The following is a 16,784-nucleotide window of genomic DNA, read 5'->3' on the forward strand; positions in this document are numbered from 1 at the left end:
TCTGATCTCGAAAACAAATACGTGCATATGTAACCCATCATATTTTTTCTGTGTCAAATTTGAACAAGATCGGTAAATGCATGACTGAGAAATGGCTGAGGACACGGTCAATATCGGGTTTTTTACAACTAAAATAGCCACCAGTCTACCAGTCGGCCATCTTTGATCAATCACAAAATAAAGTGAAGTGCACATATATGCCATCATGTACTGTGCTTCTGCCAAGTTTCAACAAAATTGGACCATGTATGTTTAATAAATGGTTGGGGACACGTTTAAGTAACAAAATGGACACCAGTCAGCCATATTGGATCTGATCTCGAAAGAAAAATGGCATGCATATGTAAGCCATAATTCATTATCTGTGTGCCAGGTTTGAAAAACATCGGCAAATGCATATTCAAGAAAAGGTTGAGGACATGTTCAACATCGGGAGTCGGCCATCTTTGATCGCATCGCGAAACAAAATGATGCGCTCATGCATACTCATGTATTGTCTTTGTGCCAAGTATAAACAAAATCGGCCCATACAGCTCTGAAATATGGTTGTGGACGGACGAGACCAAATCCAGAAGCCCCCGTTTCGGACTATGTCCAACATGGGCTAAAAAAAAAAAAAAAAAACCTGGAAAGGAAAGAGGGTTTGGGGAGGGTTAATGGGGGTAGAAAAGACAACGTGTATGCATGGGGGGTGACGTGAGATGGTTGTGATCAGCCATCCTGAAGCCTTAGAGGAAAGCATCATATTGAGAAAACTAAGGAAATTGGTTTCACAGGTGAGAAAAGAGGAACGAATGAGTGGAAGTGAGCCTGGATGTTACACCAGAAGTGGGTTAATGGCAGACCATGTGCAGGGGGACGGGGGTGGGGGGTTGGGGGAGGGGTTAGGGGGATGGGGGGGGGATGGAGGTGGGCTGCAGAAACGGCAGAGGGTGCAGGACCAAGAAGGACATGGTAGAAGACAGAGGCCATCGACCAATCTGTCATGCAAGAGAAACAGGCCTGGAAACTCTGCTTCTTTGCGGGAGATTCCAATGATTTTGAGGGCCTTGGTTTCCACAACATCAAAAGGTGAAGTTGAGAGTTGGGGGCCTTGCCCAAAGTGTATATCGATACTCCAAGCTGTGAATTAAAGCATTGTAAGCTGAAGAGAAGTTCAGATTTGTCAAAGAAGGACTTTACATGATGGAGGATGTCCAGTCAGCATCTTGGGAGGTCAACTTAGACTTGTGGTTTGCCCAAGAAAGATCGTGGATGACACAGATGTGAGGCCAAAAAGTTTGAGTGACAACTTCTACAAGTTAAGGAAGTAGATTGGCAGGGGTCACCAAATGGTCTTTCCTGAGAAAGATGGTGAGAGTGTGAGATTGTCAGGATTTAAAGAAATTTTCCAATTATTTGACAAGATTGTGATTCTATCAAGATCTGAAGAGAGAGAAGAGGCTGTAGCCCACCTGTCATAACGATGAGGGATGTTACGACAGAGGGTGGAATCATCAGTATATAGATAATTAGAATAGCAGTCGGTAAAGCCCATTCCTCCGTCAGACAGAACAGTTTACGTTTTTTATCCCACTGATGGGTTAGATCTGGATCCGGAGCTGAACCAATATCGAATCGGCTTGTTCTTGTCGCCTAACCAACTCAGCCACCTGGTTTTGTCAAAAGACATCCACAACTTTTTGAAACGTGCTCCATATCGTTTTTGGCCCTGTCACTCAATGGTGTTGAATCACTTGAAAATTCATAAACTGGATCCATATAAAATAAAATAAATACTTATATCTGGATCCGTATTGGGAATCTTCACCAAAATCGGATCGATTCGTCCGTGTCTCATACCCATTTAGTCCACCAAGTTTCGTCAGAATACATCCATAACTTTTTGAGATATTTCGCTACATATCGTTTTGGCCCAATCTCTCAATGGTGAAGAATCACTTTAAAAGTCTGGAATCCGGATCTTCACCAAGATTGAATCATTTCGTCCTTGTCACGTACACAACTTCGCCACTGAATTTCATCCGAATTTGTTCACAACTGTTTGAGATAGCCTGCTCACAGACAGACAAACACAGACATACAGGGGAAAAACATAACCTCCATCCACCTTCAGTGGTGGAGGTAAAGAGTATTTTCTAGAGAGTCAGAAAGATGTTTGATAAAGATTAGGAATAGAACTGGGCCCAGAACGCTGCTTTGGGGCACACGAGCCTTGACAGGCAGAGGAGATGACAGGATCCTGGTGAGAGGCATGTGGAGGTGAGGAAGAGTGTGGAGAATGTCAGTAAGACATGAGAGTAAGTGGATTTGGATGCGGTAGTGCAAGTCATGGTGCCAAACTATCAAATACAGTACCAACTAGAACGGCACTTGGTAGATCGCATACCTCCACCAACCTGAACAGTTTACGTTTTGTATCTCACCAATAGGCCAGATCTGGATTCGGACATGAACACAAATTTTTGAGATATCCTGTTCACAAACAGACAGACAACCAAACCAACAATCAAACAGAGGGGGGTGAAAATATGACCTCCACCCACCTTTGGTGGCAGAGGTAACAACAATAACAAATTAATTTGAGATGTATAATGAATGAAATGAATGAATGATCGTTTTAAGGCCATTTTTCCCCGCTAGAGCGGGGGTTAGCCTTGCGGGCCCCATGACAATCATGGTTCCCTGTTTGAGGCAATGTTTTTATAGCCGGATGCCCTTCCTGGCGCCAACCCTTGGTCGCCTCTTACGATGCGCAGGGATACGGTGTACCTATTTTCAACCGGGGTACACACCGGGATCATTCATCCCAGCAAGCTGGTACTCAATTTGCCGACCTCGGAAGGATGACAGGCTGAGTCAACCCCCCTCGTGTTAATTCAGCGATCGACCGGGATTCGAACCCAGGATCCCAAGCAGGCACCCCAACCGCTAAGCCAACACCAAAGTTAATTTGAGATGTATAATGTATTACACAAATTGCTCTATGTACAATATTTTCATTATAAAAACCACCTTTAGAGGCCATTTTTTCCCCGCAAGCGGGGGTTGGCCTTTTTCGGGGACCGTGGTTGTTGTTGTTTTTCGGTCCCCTTTTTGAAGCAATGTTTTACGGCCGGATGCCCTTCCTGACGCCAACCCTTTTTGCCGCCTTTAATGACAAACAGGGAATTACCAGTGAACTGGTACTCAATTAGCCGACCTCGGAAGGATGACAGGCTGAGTCAACCCCCCTGGCGTTAATTCAGCGATCGACCGGGATTCGAACCCAGGATCCTAGGATCCTAAGCCGGCACCCTAGCCGCGAGCCCAACACCAGGGTTTCATTATATTGCATTATAATTGATCTGAATGGATCTGACACGTATTACCAACCAATACGATGTTTAGAAGTTGAGCACATTTCAACAAATTCACAGCAAATGAGCAGAACAACAGGATGAACAGTATGACCAAAGCACTTCTTTGTTCAAACAACTGCATTGCCAACAAAGCTCTAAACTCACCATCACATGCAAGTTGTTTTTCTTTTCTATAGTATCTAAAACTCAAGGAGCCCAAACACAAATTGCATGCAGGACACGGATGGGAGAGGAGACATCAGTGTACTTTAACATGAATTACATGGGCATCATGAGACGATGGACACAACATCGGATGTGGGATTTTAACCTGCAATGAGCGATGTGCTCAGATGGTAATGTGACAAAAGTGTCCCGTTTTCTTTTAAAGCACGAATCCATGCACATGTCAACAAGACACCGGGTTTGTAAGTCCAGACAGAAAAACCTTCACGAAAGCACAGGTGCTTTTAATCACATACAGTGGCCATCAAAACAATATATTTTAATCAGAATTTTCTTCCTGATCACAGACCTATACAGTGACTGTCCCCACGCCCCCCACCTTCACCCCATCCCCATTCTGCCTCTTCCTCCTCCCTCACCAAAGGGAAATGATTTTCGACATTATTTTAAATACATTAACATAAAAAACAATAATGTATGACAAAACTAATAATGAAAGTGAACGAAAAAAAAAAAGGTTCTGTTGAAGCCACGTTTCATTATATAGAGCGGGTGTTCAAAACAAATTATACATATATATACTGTATATATATATATATATGTAATTATTAAGAAAATATACAAATGCCTTTTTTGTCCATATATACACCTCATACGACTTTTATAATACACCTTGGACTAATGTGAGTATCTCAATTGTAAAAGGATATGAAAACTCACATACTGTACACCTATTTTAAAATGTATTATACAAATTGTTGCATGTACAATATCTTAATTATATTGTATTATAGTTGCTTGTGTTGAACTTGCAACACAAGTGATCGTTTGCAAGATTTGATCATATCCATGTGTGTGCGTGTGTGTGTGTGTGTGTTTGTTTATATATGTAGACACAATGTGAAAGCTACTTCGGACATGTTTGAAGAGCATTTTTACATTTGATGGAACCAGCTCAATCTTCATATTCTTCATAATCATCACATCCATATCCTACAGAAAAATAAAAGAGAATTGTTTTTTGTGCAAACGAAAAAATATCAAATTCCAAATAATCACATACATCGATAACAACAAAACCGTATTTTGATTACCTCCATTCCCCATGAGGTCCAATGCACTGACGCATGCCTCTTCCTCCTCATCATCTTCCTCTTCTTCCAACTCTTCTTCTGGATGAACTTGCACTGGTCCACTTTCTACCAAAACAGGTGTCCCTCCATCTTGCATCTCCTCCTTGGTCTTATCCTCCACAGTAAGGTCAGTGGTTTCCTCAGTCAGGTCAGTGGTTTCCTTCAACGGTGCTTCTACCGTCTTTGTTTGCTTATTGTCAAGGAGAGAAAAACAAACAAAAAATGTCACGAATGCCCCGCATAGCATTGCAATAAACATCTTTAATGCATCAGTTCATCATTTGTTCATAAAATGTGATCAGAATTAGCAAAATTAATTTCTTTGCGATAGAAAATAATTCCCAATTCAAAATTATTATTTATTAGTATAGCGGAATATCATCGTTTGCATCGTGCTTACCGTTATCGAATCTAGGCTAGCTAAATCCCTGAAGGGTCAAAACAAAAACTGCAGTTTCAGTGCAATTCCAGCAAGGGGCACTGCCAGCAACTGCCATTGCCAATTCCAGCAACTGCCATTGCCAATTCCAGCAACTGCCATTATAATTATAACAACTGAGAATGAGAATGGTAGGAATGCCGAAATACATATTTGTAAGTTTGACTTAGATCTCTTCAGCCGGTCTTAAGTTATCGCGGTAACAAAAACCTATCACGGGCAGACGGAGAGCCAGATGGACAACCCGAAAACATAATGTGTCAATCAGGTTTTTCTTTATTTGGTCCCTCTATTGATAAATTTATTGTGTTCCCAATCCCTATTGTAACTTATTAAACCTATCATTTAAAAGCAATGTCACCGCAGATGTTGAGCTGCGTAATTAAATAATTTTTTTAATGAACGTACATGCCAAGCACAGGCCAAATTATTTAATGTTCCAGCCACATTGCACCACGAACTAGCCGCACAAGTGTAGAACGTCTTCCCTCGGGTGCCCTGGGAGTTCATCCCCGGCGGTCTCACACCATCCGCTAGAGAGACAGAGTTCGCTACATTATTATATAAGTAGAGAGGAGAGGAACTCAAAATTACTTTCTTGACATCACAATTCACTCCAAGTGCACGAACCATTCAATTAATTGTAGAAAGCACGTGGTGCACCTGGCATGCTGCGTACTCGTCTCACGTTAAAGTACGAGACTGTACATGCAAGGATAAGTAAGTGCAGGCAAACATATTTACAAGACGCTGCATTGAACTTCAGAATTATACGAGGAAACCAATTCCTCAACTAGAACGGCACTTTGTGGAGTGCACAGACTCATCTCGTGCGCTTATGCTGAACAAAATACTATCGTTTTTCTGAACACGCTACCATTATCGCCCACTGCTATTATGGCCCATATACCCATATAATTCATGCACCCTATTATATATCACATACATTGCCATTATCCATAGCTTTATTGATTATTAGGATATTTAACAACCATTTTTGTACACATTAAGGCTAAATTGCATCAATGAAGATGAATATTTTTTTTTAAAATCAAACTATATTCCCCATGGCTAGTCAATCGTAAGTATGAAGTTTTGCATCAATCTGTTAAGCGGTTCTGGAGAAGAACATTTTTTACTTCTTTTTTTTTCAATCCAATATGGCCACAAGGACCACGTGACTGATGACATCATAAATGTAATTCTTCACTCACATTAGGTCATAGGTCAGATATCTGAAGTTTCAGATGAGGATTGTGATTCAACCAATTATGGCTGTAATACCACCTCACTGATGTTTAAAGTTTTGCATTGATCAGACAAGTGTTCGCAGAAAAAAAAAATTCAAGCGAAAATATATCGATGTGGATACACACACACAGACAGACATGGGAGTTACAATAGTCTCGCAACTCTTTCGGGGTGAGACAAAATATTCTTACCTGCTGAACATTGGAACGCTTATTTGATCGGTTTAACAGCTGCGGCCGAATCCTGCAATGAGGAAACAGTTAAGTTTTGAAAGAAACTCAAGATGAACACACACACAACAATCATGTAAACAACTTCACCAATAGACCTTGCTACAAATTATAATGTCTCTGCAAATATAAATTCTTAATTTAATTGTCTTGTGCCATTGTGCATAATGCCAAGAGTTTTGTTATTGTGCAACATGGATGACACAATATGATAAAACATTAAATTTCAATTATTTTGTACCTTTTTTAAAAAATTTTTGTATACAAGATCGAGGCTCGTGTAAGAGCTAATACCCCCATTCCACTTATGCCGATCGACCCCGATCTGCACAACAGGAACGATCCTATTTGGAACGGGATCAATCGGCATGATCGTAAACGGAACGTCTTCGATCTTTGTCGATCGGGACAAAAAAATAGATCGGGGCGATTTTTTAAACATGTTTAAAATTTCCATCCCGATCTGAAATAGCGGGACTGATCGTGATTACAGCGTGAATGCAACGTAGTCCATCGGAATGATCGTAGTTAGAACGGCTTGATCGTAGTTAGAACGGCTTGATCGTGATTACAGCGTCGTTGCAGCGGGAGGATTATCTTGTGCCGTTTCGACGACGATCGTTACCTATCCGTCCCGCTCCAATGCCGATCAAAGCCGCTGTATATAAATCGGTTAAGTGGAATTGATAACTGCATGAGCCAAATTGCATTGCCCAATAACCCCATGGTCTAAAATTAAAAGCGGTACAAGTTAAACAAATATTATTAATGATCAATTTTACCGCTTTTAATTTTATGACCTTTTAATTAAGTGAATGCAAACTTTGATCCCCTCTACCCAGCAAAAACTTGTCAAATTTTTAGCTTTTATTTTGAAGACCTTTCATTTTGCAATGCATTTTCATCCCCTCAACCCAGCAATAATAACTTCTCCCTTTCCAACCAACACAAGGCAAACATTGAATATCAAGTTTCATAATGTTTATTGTCACATGATTATCAATAGAAATCATTATCAATGCAATACATAACAATACAACAATGTCCTCCAAAATGTCTTTCAACTCCTTCCCATAGTGTCTCTAATGATGTCTCACCATCCTCTCCTGCCATGGAACTGCACCAGCAGGGCTGTTAAAATAGAGTCTCAGTACCTCCCTCTGACGCTTGGCCTCTACACTGTCCCTGTTACCTCGAATTGCCTGCTCCACCTCTAACATGTTGGCTTGATCTCTCCATTCACCAGGGATGATGTTGTGTCGATAATCCTCCTGGTCCACCTCGGCATGCTGAATACTTGGGAACCGGATGCGGAGCATGTTGTGCAGACAGATAGCAGTTTCGACCAGGTCACGCACCACCTCAGGATACTGTTGTAGTGTCTTGAGCAAGCATTGCCAACGGTTTGCCAAGATGCCAAAGACGTTCTCCACCACTCGTCGACCCCTTGAGATGCGGTAGTTGTAGACGAGTTGTTCAGGAGAGAGTCCACGTCTGGCATAGGGTTTCATCAAGTAGGTGCGGAGAGCAAAGGCATCATCTCCAAGGATGAAGAATGGCATCTCTTCATCATCGTTCCGCATGGCCAGGGGGTCGGGAAATCCAATGGTTTCATTCTCTTATGCACTCTTTGAGCTCCGAAGCATTGAAAATCTGAGCATCTGACATGTGTCCCATTCCACCAACATCCACCCACAATAACTTATAGTCGGCGTCCACCAGTGCCATCAACACGATCGAGAAGAAGCCCTTGTAGTTGTGGTAGAGGCTGCCTGAGTTGGGTCCGCATCTGAGGGCGACGTGTTTGCCATCAAGAGCTCCGAGCACATGAGGGATGTTCCATTTACTTTCGAAATCATCAGCGACTTCTGTCCATTCTTCTGGGGTGGTAGGGCACTTCACCATTTCTTCTTTGAACTCTGCAACGATGGCTTGACACACCTCCGGAATGAACTTGACGATGGTGTTTCTGCTGACCCTGAAGTCGTAGGAGAGAGTTGGGTCGAGGTCTCCTGTAGCCAGATGCCTCAGGGTGATGGCGAGCTTCATTCCAGGTTGTAGGGCCTTTCTCAGCCTGGTATCTTCTTTCTCAATCCTGGGGGTGATTCTGTGGAGGATTTCATCAAAGAGAGCAGGTGGCATCCTCACAAAGTTCTGGAAAGAGTTGATGTCCTCCAGCCTCAGTTCATTCATCAAGCGGTCGTAGTGCCCAAACTGCAATCTTCTTTCTTCTGTCAACCATGGCCGGACCCAGAACTGAGGGGCTCTTCTTCTTCTTCTTCTCATTCTTCTTCTCACTTGAGCATCTCTTCTTTCATTAATTGCATATTGTCGGAGAAGTAGAGCGAGCTGCAGACGGCCATTTCTCTGATGTTGATCCATGGCTGTCTTCGACGATACTGATGATTGGCAAGCAAATCGGGCCCTATTTATACGGATCGGGACCTGAAATCTGCTTTTTAGTCGGCTTAAAGACGGGAATAGAGCGTAGTTAGATCGGTTTGGTCGGGAATGACGTAGTTGAAACGGCAATAGATCGGCAGCATCGGCGTTGGATCAGTTTTAGATCGGCGGCGATCGGGAATGCATCGTGTCAGAGCGGCGGCCATCGCGAATGCAGCGTGGTTACAGCGTACGCGAGCGGGAACACAGCGGCTCTAAACGGCTTCGATCGGGTCTTCAGGGACCCGATCTACCCACGATGAGCGTGGTTACAGCGTAGTGATCGTAATCGGAGAGTACTTAGGACGTAGATACAGCGTAGATGACCAGTTTTTTCCCAAAGTGTCCCGATCGCTCCCGACCTGGAGATCGGGGCTAATCGGGGCCAATCGGCATAAGTGGAATGGGGGCATAACATTAATCACAAAAAAAAAAATGGACACATACAAATATAATAAAGAGCAGGAGACAAGGTGGGGAGAGAGAGGGAAGCACACAAGTACAACAGTAGAGAACAGGGACATCGGGAGATCTGTGGGAGGGAGAGGGCTTGGGGGGAGAACATAGTGCGCTACTATAAGACAACTCAAACAGACAGCTCCACTGAGATTCCATTGGGGATCCACTTCAGACTGCAAAAATAGAAACAAAATTAAAAAACCTTAATTAAAATTCATCCACACGGTCTTCCGAATTTGCTACTTAATGCAACTTTGGGAGATTGCTGCAAAGATGTGGGCACACATGTAACCGGCCATGGACTGGTGCATGGAAGCTTCCCCAGTTATTGAACGCTAATATGCAAACAAAGAATGAAGTGGAAAAATTAAAAGTGTAAAATAAACAAATAATGAAAACACATAAGCATTAAAAAAAAATGTGCACATTCTTGAATAATTCTGGCAGTGTACGATTTAAAACTAAACTTGAACGACTCTCGGTAGAGTACAAACCTCCGCCAGGCTGAACAGTGAACAGTTTACATTTTCTATCCCACCGACAGGTCGGATCTGGATCCAGACCTGAACCAAAATCTGATCGGCTTGTTCTTGGCATCTTTGTCATAGCTTGTCCACAACTTTTTGAAATATAGTGCTATATATAGTTTTTGGCCATATCTCTCAATGGTGAAGATTCACTTGAAAAGTTTTCTTGGATCTGGATCTTCACCAAAATCTAATCAATTCGTCCTTGTCAAACATCGAACCTGTCCAACCAAGTTTCGTCTGAATCCGTCTATAACTTGTTGAGATATCCTGATCGCATCCAAACAATAACTGAAAGACAGGCAGACGGGGGTGAAACCATAACCTCTGTCCACCCTTGGTGGTGGAGGTAATAAGTAGCTTTGCCATTTCATGTGAAACAACACTGAAGGATGTGAAAGGGTAAATAGAGAAAAGTACATTTGAGAAAAGGGGAGAATAAAAGAAACAAAGCATAAAAACAGGGATGGGGTTAAAGGACGTAATGGGGTTTATCAGTATGGGGGAGAAAAAGGAAAGCAGCTTGTCATGGGTGGTCAGCGTGTAAAGGCAGTGAGAGTAAGGAGTAATGTAAATGGCAGGGTGTTCGCGTCCTCTCTTACATCCCCCCTTCCAAAAAGGAAATCCCCCCTTCCATCCACCCCCCCTTCCTTCCTCCCCCCTCCCCTTCCAAAAAAAAAATTGGTTTCACCCCAAAACCAAAATGATCAAATCACAGTTGACTTGGTCATTAGTAAAGTGCCAGATTTCACGTTCACATATTAATTGTTTGTTACAAGCTCATTGTTGTCATCGTACTAAAACTACTGGCTCATCGCTGTGATGTGATATTACTACATAAAACCAAGGCCCTGCTTATTTGATTCATCAGCTATTTACGTCACCATTTAATGAGCAGACAATATTGTCTGCTCATTAAATGGTGACGGAAATAGCTGATGACGTAAATAAGGACAATTATTGTCATCACGGTGCAAAATCACAGAAGTTGTACTGAAGCGGGTTTATACTACAGACTTGGCATTTAATATGGAATATTTTTTTTGTGGGGGTGAACTTACTTTTCAAGATGTCATAGAACCAAAAGTTCATTGGAATTATGTTGAAATGATTCTAGATTTTGTTAATGCGACCTTTAAAAGAAACAAAAACCACATTTGACATTTTGAAACAAATAAATTGATCCTTGAAAGTGATGTAAACTGATATCGAACTCAATTCATGGACAGTACTGTGTTAAACTTCTGTACGTTTTCCAGAAGTATCTCTTTATTTTGCACATCAGCCAAATTTTTTTTTAACAAAAACAAAAGTTAAATTACGACTGGGATTACGGACAGTAAAATTACAGTTCAGTACTTCGTGTAACCCCCACGAGCATTCAGGAGAGCACGTACACGTTGAGGCATGCTGTTCACGAGATTTGCCAAGGTTTGGACAGGAATCGCTTGCCATGCAGTGACAATAGCCTGCTGCAATTCATGCACAGAGGTTGGCTGCTGGTCCATGTAGTCGATTTGACGCGTTAATTCTGCCCACAGGTTCTCTATCGGATTCATATCCGGGGACATGGCAGGCCACTCCATATGCTCTACAACACGGTCAGCAAGAAACTGTTGGATCATGCGAGCACGATGAGGCCGTGCATTGTCATCTTGGAAGACAAAGTTTCCTCGAAAGGCTGCACGAGCAAATGGAAGCAATGTTTCTTCCAGAATGGCCCTGTGCTTGAACTGGTTCAGGTTTCCATTCAGAACAACCAGGTCAGTTTTTCCCCCTGCATGAAAAGCAGCCCAAACGGTCACCCCACCACCTCCAGCTTGGACTCTTGGCACTATACAATCTTTGTTGTAGGCTTCATGCACTTGTCTGCACACTCGGACGCGGCCATCTTGACGATAGACCAGAAATCTAGACTCGTCACTGAAGATCACGTGATTCCAGTGTCCTGGCTGCCATTGACGGTGCTCTCTGGCCCACTGCAATCGGCGCTGGCGGTGTTGTCTGGTCAGGCGTGGCTTTCTCAGGGGACGCCTGGCACGATAGCCTGCTTGAACCAGTCGTTGGTTGACTAGCCTTCTGGATACAGGCACATTTGTCAGTTGCTGCCACTCAGCCCTAAGCCGATTAGCTGACTTGGTACGGCCATTGCGGACTAACCGGTGTAGCTGGCGATCATCCCTCCTTGTGGTTCTGCGGGGACGTCCTGGCCTCGGTATTGGAGTAGGGACACCCCTCTGAGCATTTCGTTTCAGGATCTTTGACACCTGACCTTGAGTGATGCCATACTGCTGAGCAATAGCACGCTGTTTCATGCCGTAATTTCGTAAAGCCACCACTCCATGACAAACAGCATTGTCGAGTTGACGGAGCATCTCCAGAGGAAGCGGCAATAACTTTTGGAGACGTGCAGCAGTTGTTTTCCACTAATACAGAACGCAACAACCCTTGTATACCCGACTGTGAAGCCAATCATCAAATGCACCTGTCCGTACATTTTGCCACGCCACCTGTGATATAATCCTGTTGTTGACTTCTGGCTGCGACAGACAATCAGTTACATGGTTCTTTTAACAAATAAATCACCAAAGTGTAAAAGAAACTCACTAGATTGATATGCTGAGTTAAGAAAGTAAACCCAAGTCAAGAAAAAAAAAATATTCCATATTAAATGCCAAGTCTGTATAACAGCCACTGTGCGCAAACTTAATGCAATACAAAATAAGGACACAGCAAATTTAAATATTTGTTACTGCAAAACGATGGTGATGGGATGGTGGTGTGACAATCGATTGGAACGACTTCCCCACTCTGATATAAAACACAAACCTTTTGAGTGAAAGTGGAGCTTGCGGCCTTGTTCTAGACAATGCAGTTGTTGCTTCTTCAGGCCGATCCCGACCCTCCCTTTGGGGTGTCGTTGGTCTTGTTTCATCCCCCTTTCCGTTCAGGCCCTTTAGCACCTCATAGTTTATTTTGCTCGATATCTTCTTTTTGGCAAGCATCTTCTCAATGGCCTCACCTGGAGTGCTAGCATGGATAGCTTCACGTTTTCTCCTTTCTCGTTTGTTCTGAGGTTAAGTTGGAGGAACAGGGTGAGGTAGAGGGGAAAGTTAGCTTTAAAATGGCATACGACAACCTACTATCCCAGGACGTATCGTTAGCGATTTTTCCAATTCCCAACTACCCATAGCAGGATTTTGAAAAAAATTGTGCTTCGATAATTATGTTTAAAAAAAAGAGAAAAACACAAGGGAGGATTTGAATTAAGCAGTAAACTACAACTAGCAAAATTGCACTTAATATTGCTAGTAAGCCCTTCTAAATCCTGCATCCACCACAATAACTTCAAGATGAGAAGCAAGCAAAATAATGGGAAAATTCAAACCAATACATGTGTTAATAAAATGCACTTTAAAAACTAAAACGACACTCTTCGACGTCACGACGTCGACCGATATGCCTCTGCCCACATTATTACATGAAATTACTCTGCCCACCTCAGTGAAAGACACATGAAAGCCAGCTTGAGTTTGCAAAAAAAGCACCTAAAGGACTCTCAGACTGAGAAACAAGATTCTGTGGTCTGATGAAACCAAGATTGAACTGTTTAGCTTCCGTCTGGCCACTTTGCCATAAAGCCCAGATCGGTGGAGTAATGCAGTGATGTTTGTCCGACTGGAAGTTTCTCCCATCTCCACACAGGATCACTGGACCTCAGCCAGAGTGACCATCAGGTTCATGGTCACCTCTATTACCAAGGTCCTTCTCCCCCGATTGCTTAGTTTGGCCGTGCGGCCAGCTCTAGGAAGTCCTGGTTGTTCCAAACTTCTTCCATTTAAGAATTATGGAGGCCACTGTGCTCTTGGGAACCTTCAATGCAGCAGAGATTTTTTTGTAGGCTTCCCCAAATCTGTGCCTCGACAGAATCCTGTCTGAGCTCTGCAGGCAGTTCCTTCGACCTCATGGCTTGCTTTTTGCTCTGATATGCATTGTCAGCTGTGAGACCTTATATAGACAGATGTGCGCCTTTCCAAATCATGTCCAATCAATTGAATTTACCACAGGTGGACTCCAATCAAGGTGTGGAAATGGGAGGCACCTGAACTAAATTTCAAGTGTCATAGCAAAGGGTATGAATACTTATGTCAATGTAATATTTCAGTTTTTTATTTTTAATAAATTTGCAAAACTTTCTAAAATCCTGTTTTCTCTTTGTCATTACGGGGTATTGAGTGTAGATTGGTGAGGGAAAAAATGAATTTAAACGATTTCAGCATAAGGCTGAAACATAACAAAAAGTGAAGGGGTCTGAATACTTTCTGAATGCACTGTGTGCGCGCGCACACACACACACACACACACACACACACACACACACACACACACACACACACACACACACACACACACACACACACACACACACACACACACACACACACACACACACACACACACACACACACACACACACACACACACACACGATTTATCTTTCTCAGATGCATTACAAGGTGAGTGTTGGTGACACCGCGTCAAGTTCAGTTGGGAATGGTTCTGCGTCGTGGATTGGTCCAAGCCCTCGCTAATCACAATGCTCCTTGCATTTAACTTGTTTTCCAGCTTTTGTAGTCGGAATAGTTGATAAAACGCTGACCACAACTATAACACCAACAAAAAATGATGACCACACGTCTGCCTTGCCTGGTATTGTCCGTCTAAGACCGTTTTTTGTTTGTTGGGCTTTTCCCTGGAGGGCTGTAAATTGGCTAAGAGGATTTCTATAATCGGATAATTATCAACACCTTTAGAGGTCACTGTCTGTTCGCGTCATTTGGAACATTATTCATCCATTTGCATAATATATTACGGAGCGGTTTGGGTGTTGACCCAAGGGGCCTGTCATGCAGTGTGTGTGTGTGTGTGTGTGTGTGTGTGTGTGTGTGTGTGTGTGTGTGTGTGTGTGTGTGTGTGTGTGTGTGTGTGCAGTACCCAAAAGAAGATGTGCAATATTTAGGGGGTAAATGGATTTTCACTGTTGCTGGGGGGGGGGGGGGGCGGGAGGAGGAAGAGGGGGAAGCTACTGCAGTATCCAAATTGTTGAATGAGCTGGAACAGAGATGATTATACTACCAAAAGACCATTGGCATTACCATACATCCCATGTTGCCTCTCCTTTCCATTTCCTCTCCCCTATTTCCATTTCCTCTCTGGTGTTTATTCCAGTCCACATGTTCCCTTTTTTGTTTTTTTCATATAAAATGTACGACTCTGCCTTCACCACCACCCAAACTTTCCTGTCCTCACTTTTATCCCCCATATCCTTCCACTTTCCCCTCATTTTCCTCAAACCCTCTTACTCCAAACCTTTGTATGTGCAATATGTACAGATGTTCCCAGAAAGATGAAATAGAAGCACTTACCGAAGATTAATAAATAAATGCACAAGGAAAATAAAGACGATTATCTAAGAGGGAAAGAAGAAAGAGAGAGGCAGGCGTAGCTTGTTGGATTATTTGCAGCAGAATTAATATTCAAGTTAAAATAATTTATTGGGAGCTACGCTGTTTGTAAGAGAGAATTTTATAAAATGGGACATCTGCTGGGAAACATGAGCTGAAGCCAGCCTTGGTCATGCCCCCATTGAACAAGCAATGAATCAAAGAAAATCAGAACAAGCTTTCTGTTGCATTAAGATAGAATCAGTGCAATACCCACCTGTTGCATCAAAATAAAACTTCACTTTTTGAAATGCTTCTCAAACAAAATTGACATGCGTTTTAACCCGAAATAAGACTTCAAGCAGTAATATATTATATATACTAGTGGGGTCACCCGTGGGAATCCCACGGGCATGGATGTGTGTGACATGTCGACATATTGAGTTAGATGCTGCACCTGCACATTCAGTTATATAAAATGGTTACTGGCAATTGATCACATCCACAAATGATGTAATCCACACAATTTATGTACTTTACATAACGTTAATAGGAATACATGTCCGTGTAGATGGGAAATACAGTTTGTTTGAAATAAATCACAAATATCAGAAGAAAGTTTTTAAAATTTAGAACTATTCTCACTCAGAGTTAAACATCACCGTAATATTATGCGGTTGCTTCAACGTTTTCGGTGAATTATATGTCATCATTGTGAGATTTGTTTGGAATTTTTTTTTTTTTAATGAGATTTTTATATTTAAAAAAACGGCAAAAAAGCGTCAGAACAGCTGTGAAACAGCATCAAAACAGCAGTGAAAAAGCATCAAAACACTATCACAACAACAGTGGAAAGCGTCAAAACAGCAGTGAAAAAGCATCAAAACAGCAGTGAAAAAGCATCAAAACAGCAGTGAAAAAGCATCAGAACAGCAGTGAAAATGCATCAGAACAGCAGTGAAAAAGCATCAAAACAGCAGTAAAAAGCATCAAAACAGCAACAATGGTCCGGTGATTTTTCAATCACCGCAACTAAATGTGTCGGAGTAATTAACTATTTTCCTTCGTGCCCTCCTTTTGTTGCCTGAATGGTGTCACTGCAGGACCTCCGGGTAAACAACATTACGGGTGAAGATTCCACTGTGGCCATCAATTTTTCCCTGTTGGCCATTACTGACTACCTTTACCTTGACATCCTCAAATCGTTTAGCACGCGACAATGCAACATATAATTGGCCATGGCTGAAGACGGGTTCTGGTAAGTAAATCCCAACTTTGTGTAATGTTTGACCTTGACTCTTGTTTATTGAGAAAGAGAATGCCACACGAACT

At 42.5% G+C, this 16,784-nt stretch overlaps 1 protein-coding gene across 1 annotated transcript in view; it reads right to left on the bottom strand.

The window, feature by feature from the left end:
* Window positions 1-4,333: 4,333 nt before the first annotated feature.
* Window positions 4,334-16,784, bottom strand: part of BRF1 (BRF1 general transcription factor IIIB subunit) — a 97,362-nt gene continuing 84,911 nt past the window's right edge. The window contains exons 15-18 of the mRNA XM_068130303.2: window positions 12,838-13,079; window positions 6,542-6,593; window positions 4,622-4,850; window positions 4,334-4,520 (exon numbers count right to left, since the gene is read on the bottom strand). Of these exons, the coding sequence (XP_067986404.2) occupies window positions 4,483-4,520; window positions 4,622-4,850; window positions 6,542-6,593; window positions 12,838-13,079 (561 nt within the window). The 3' untranslated portion in view covers window positions 4,334-4,482. The remainder of the gene's footprint in view (window positions 4,521-4,621; window positions 4,851-6,541; window positions 6,594-12,837; window positions 13,080-16,784) is intronic.

Source organism: Myxine glutinosa, chromosome 1 (assembly GCF_964187855.1).
Source record: "Myxine glutinosa chromosome 1, kmMyxGlut1.1, whole genome shotgun sequence".
Classification (NCBI taxonomy): domain Eukaryota; kingdom Metazoa; phylum Chordata; class Myxini; order Myxiniformes; family Myxinidae; genus Myxine; species Myxine glutinosa.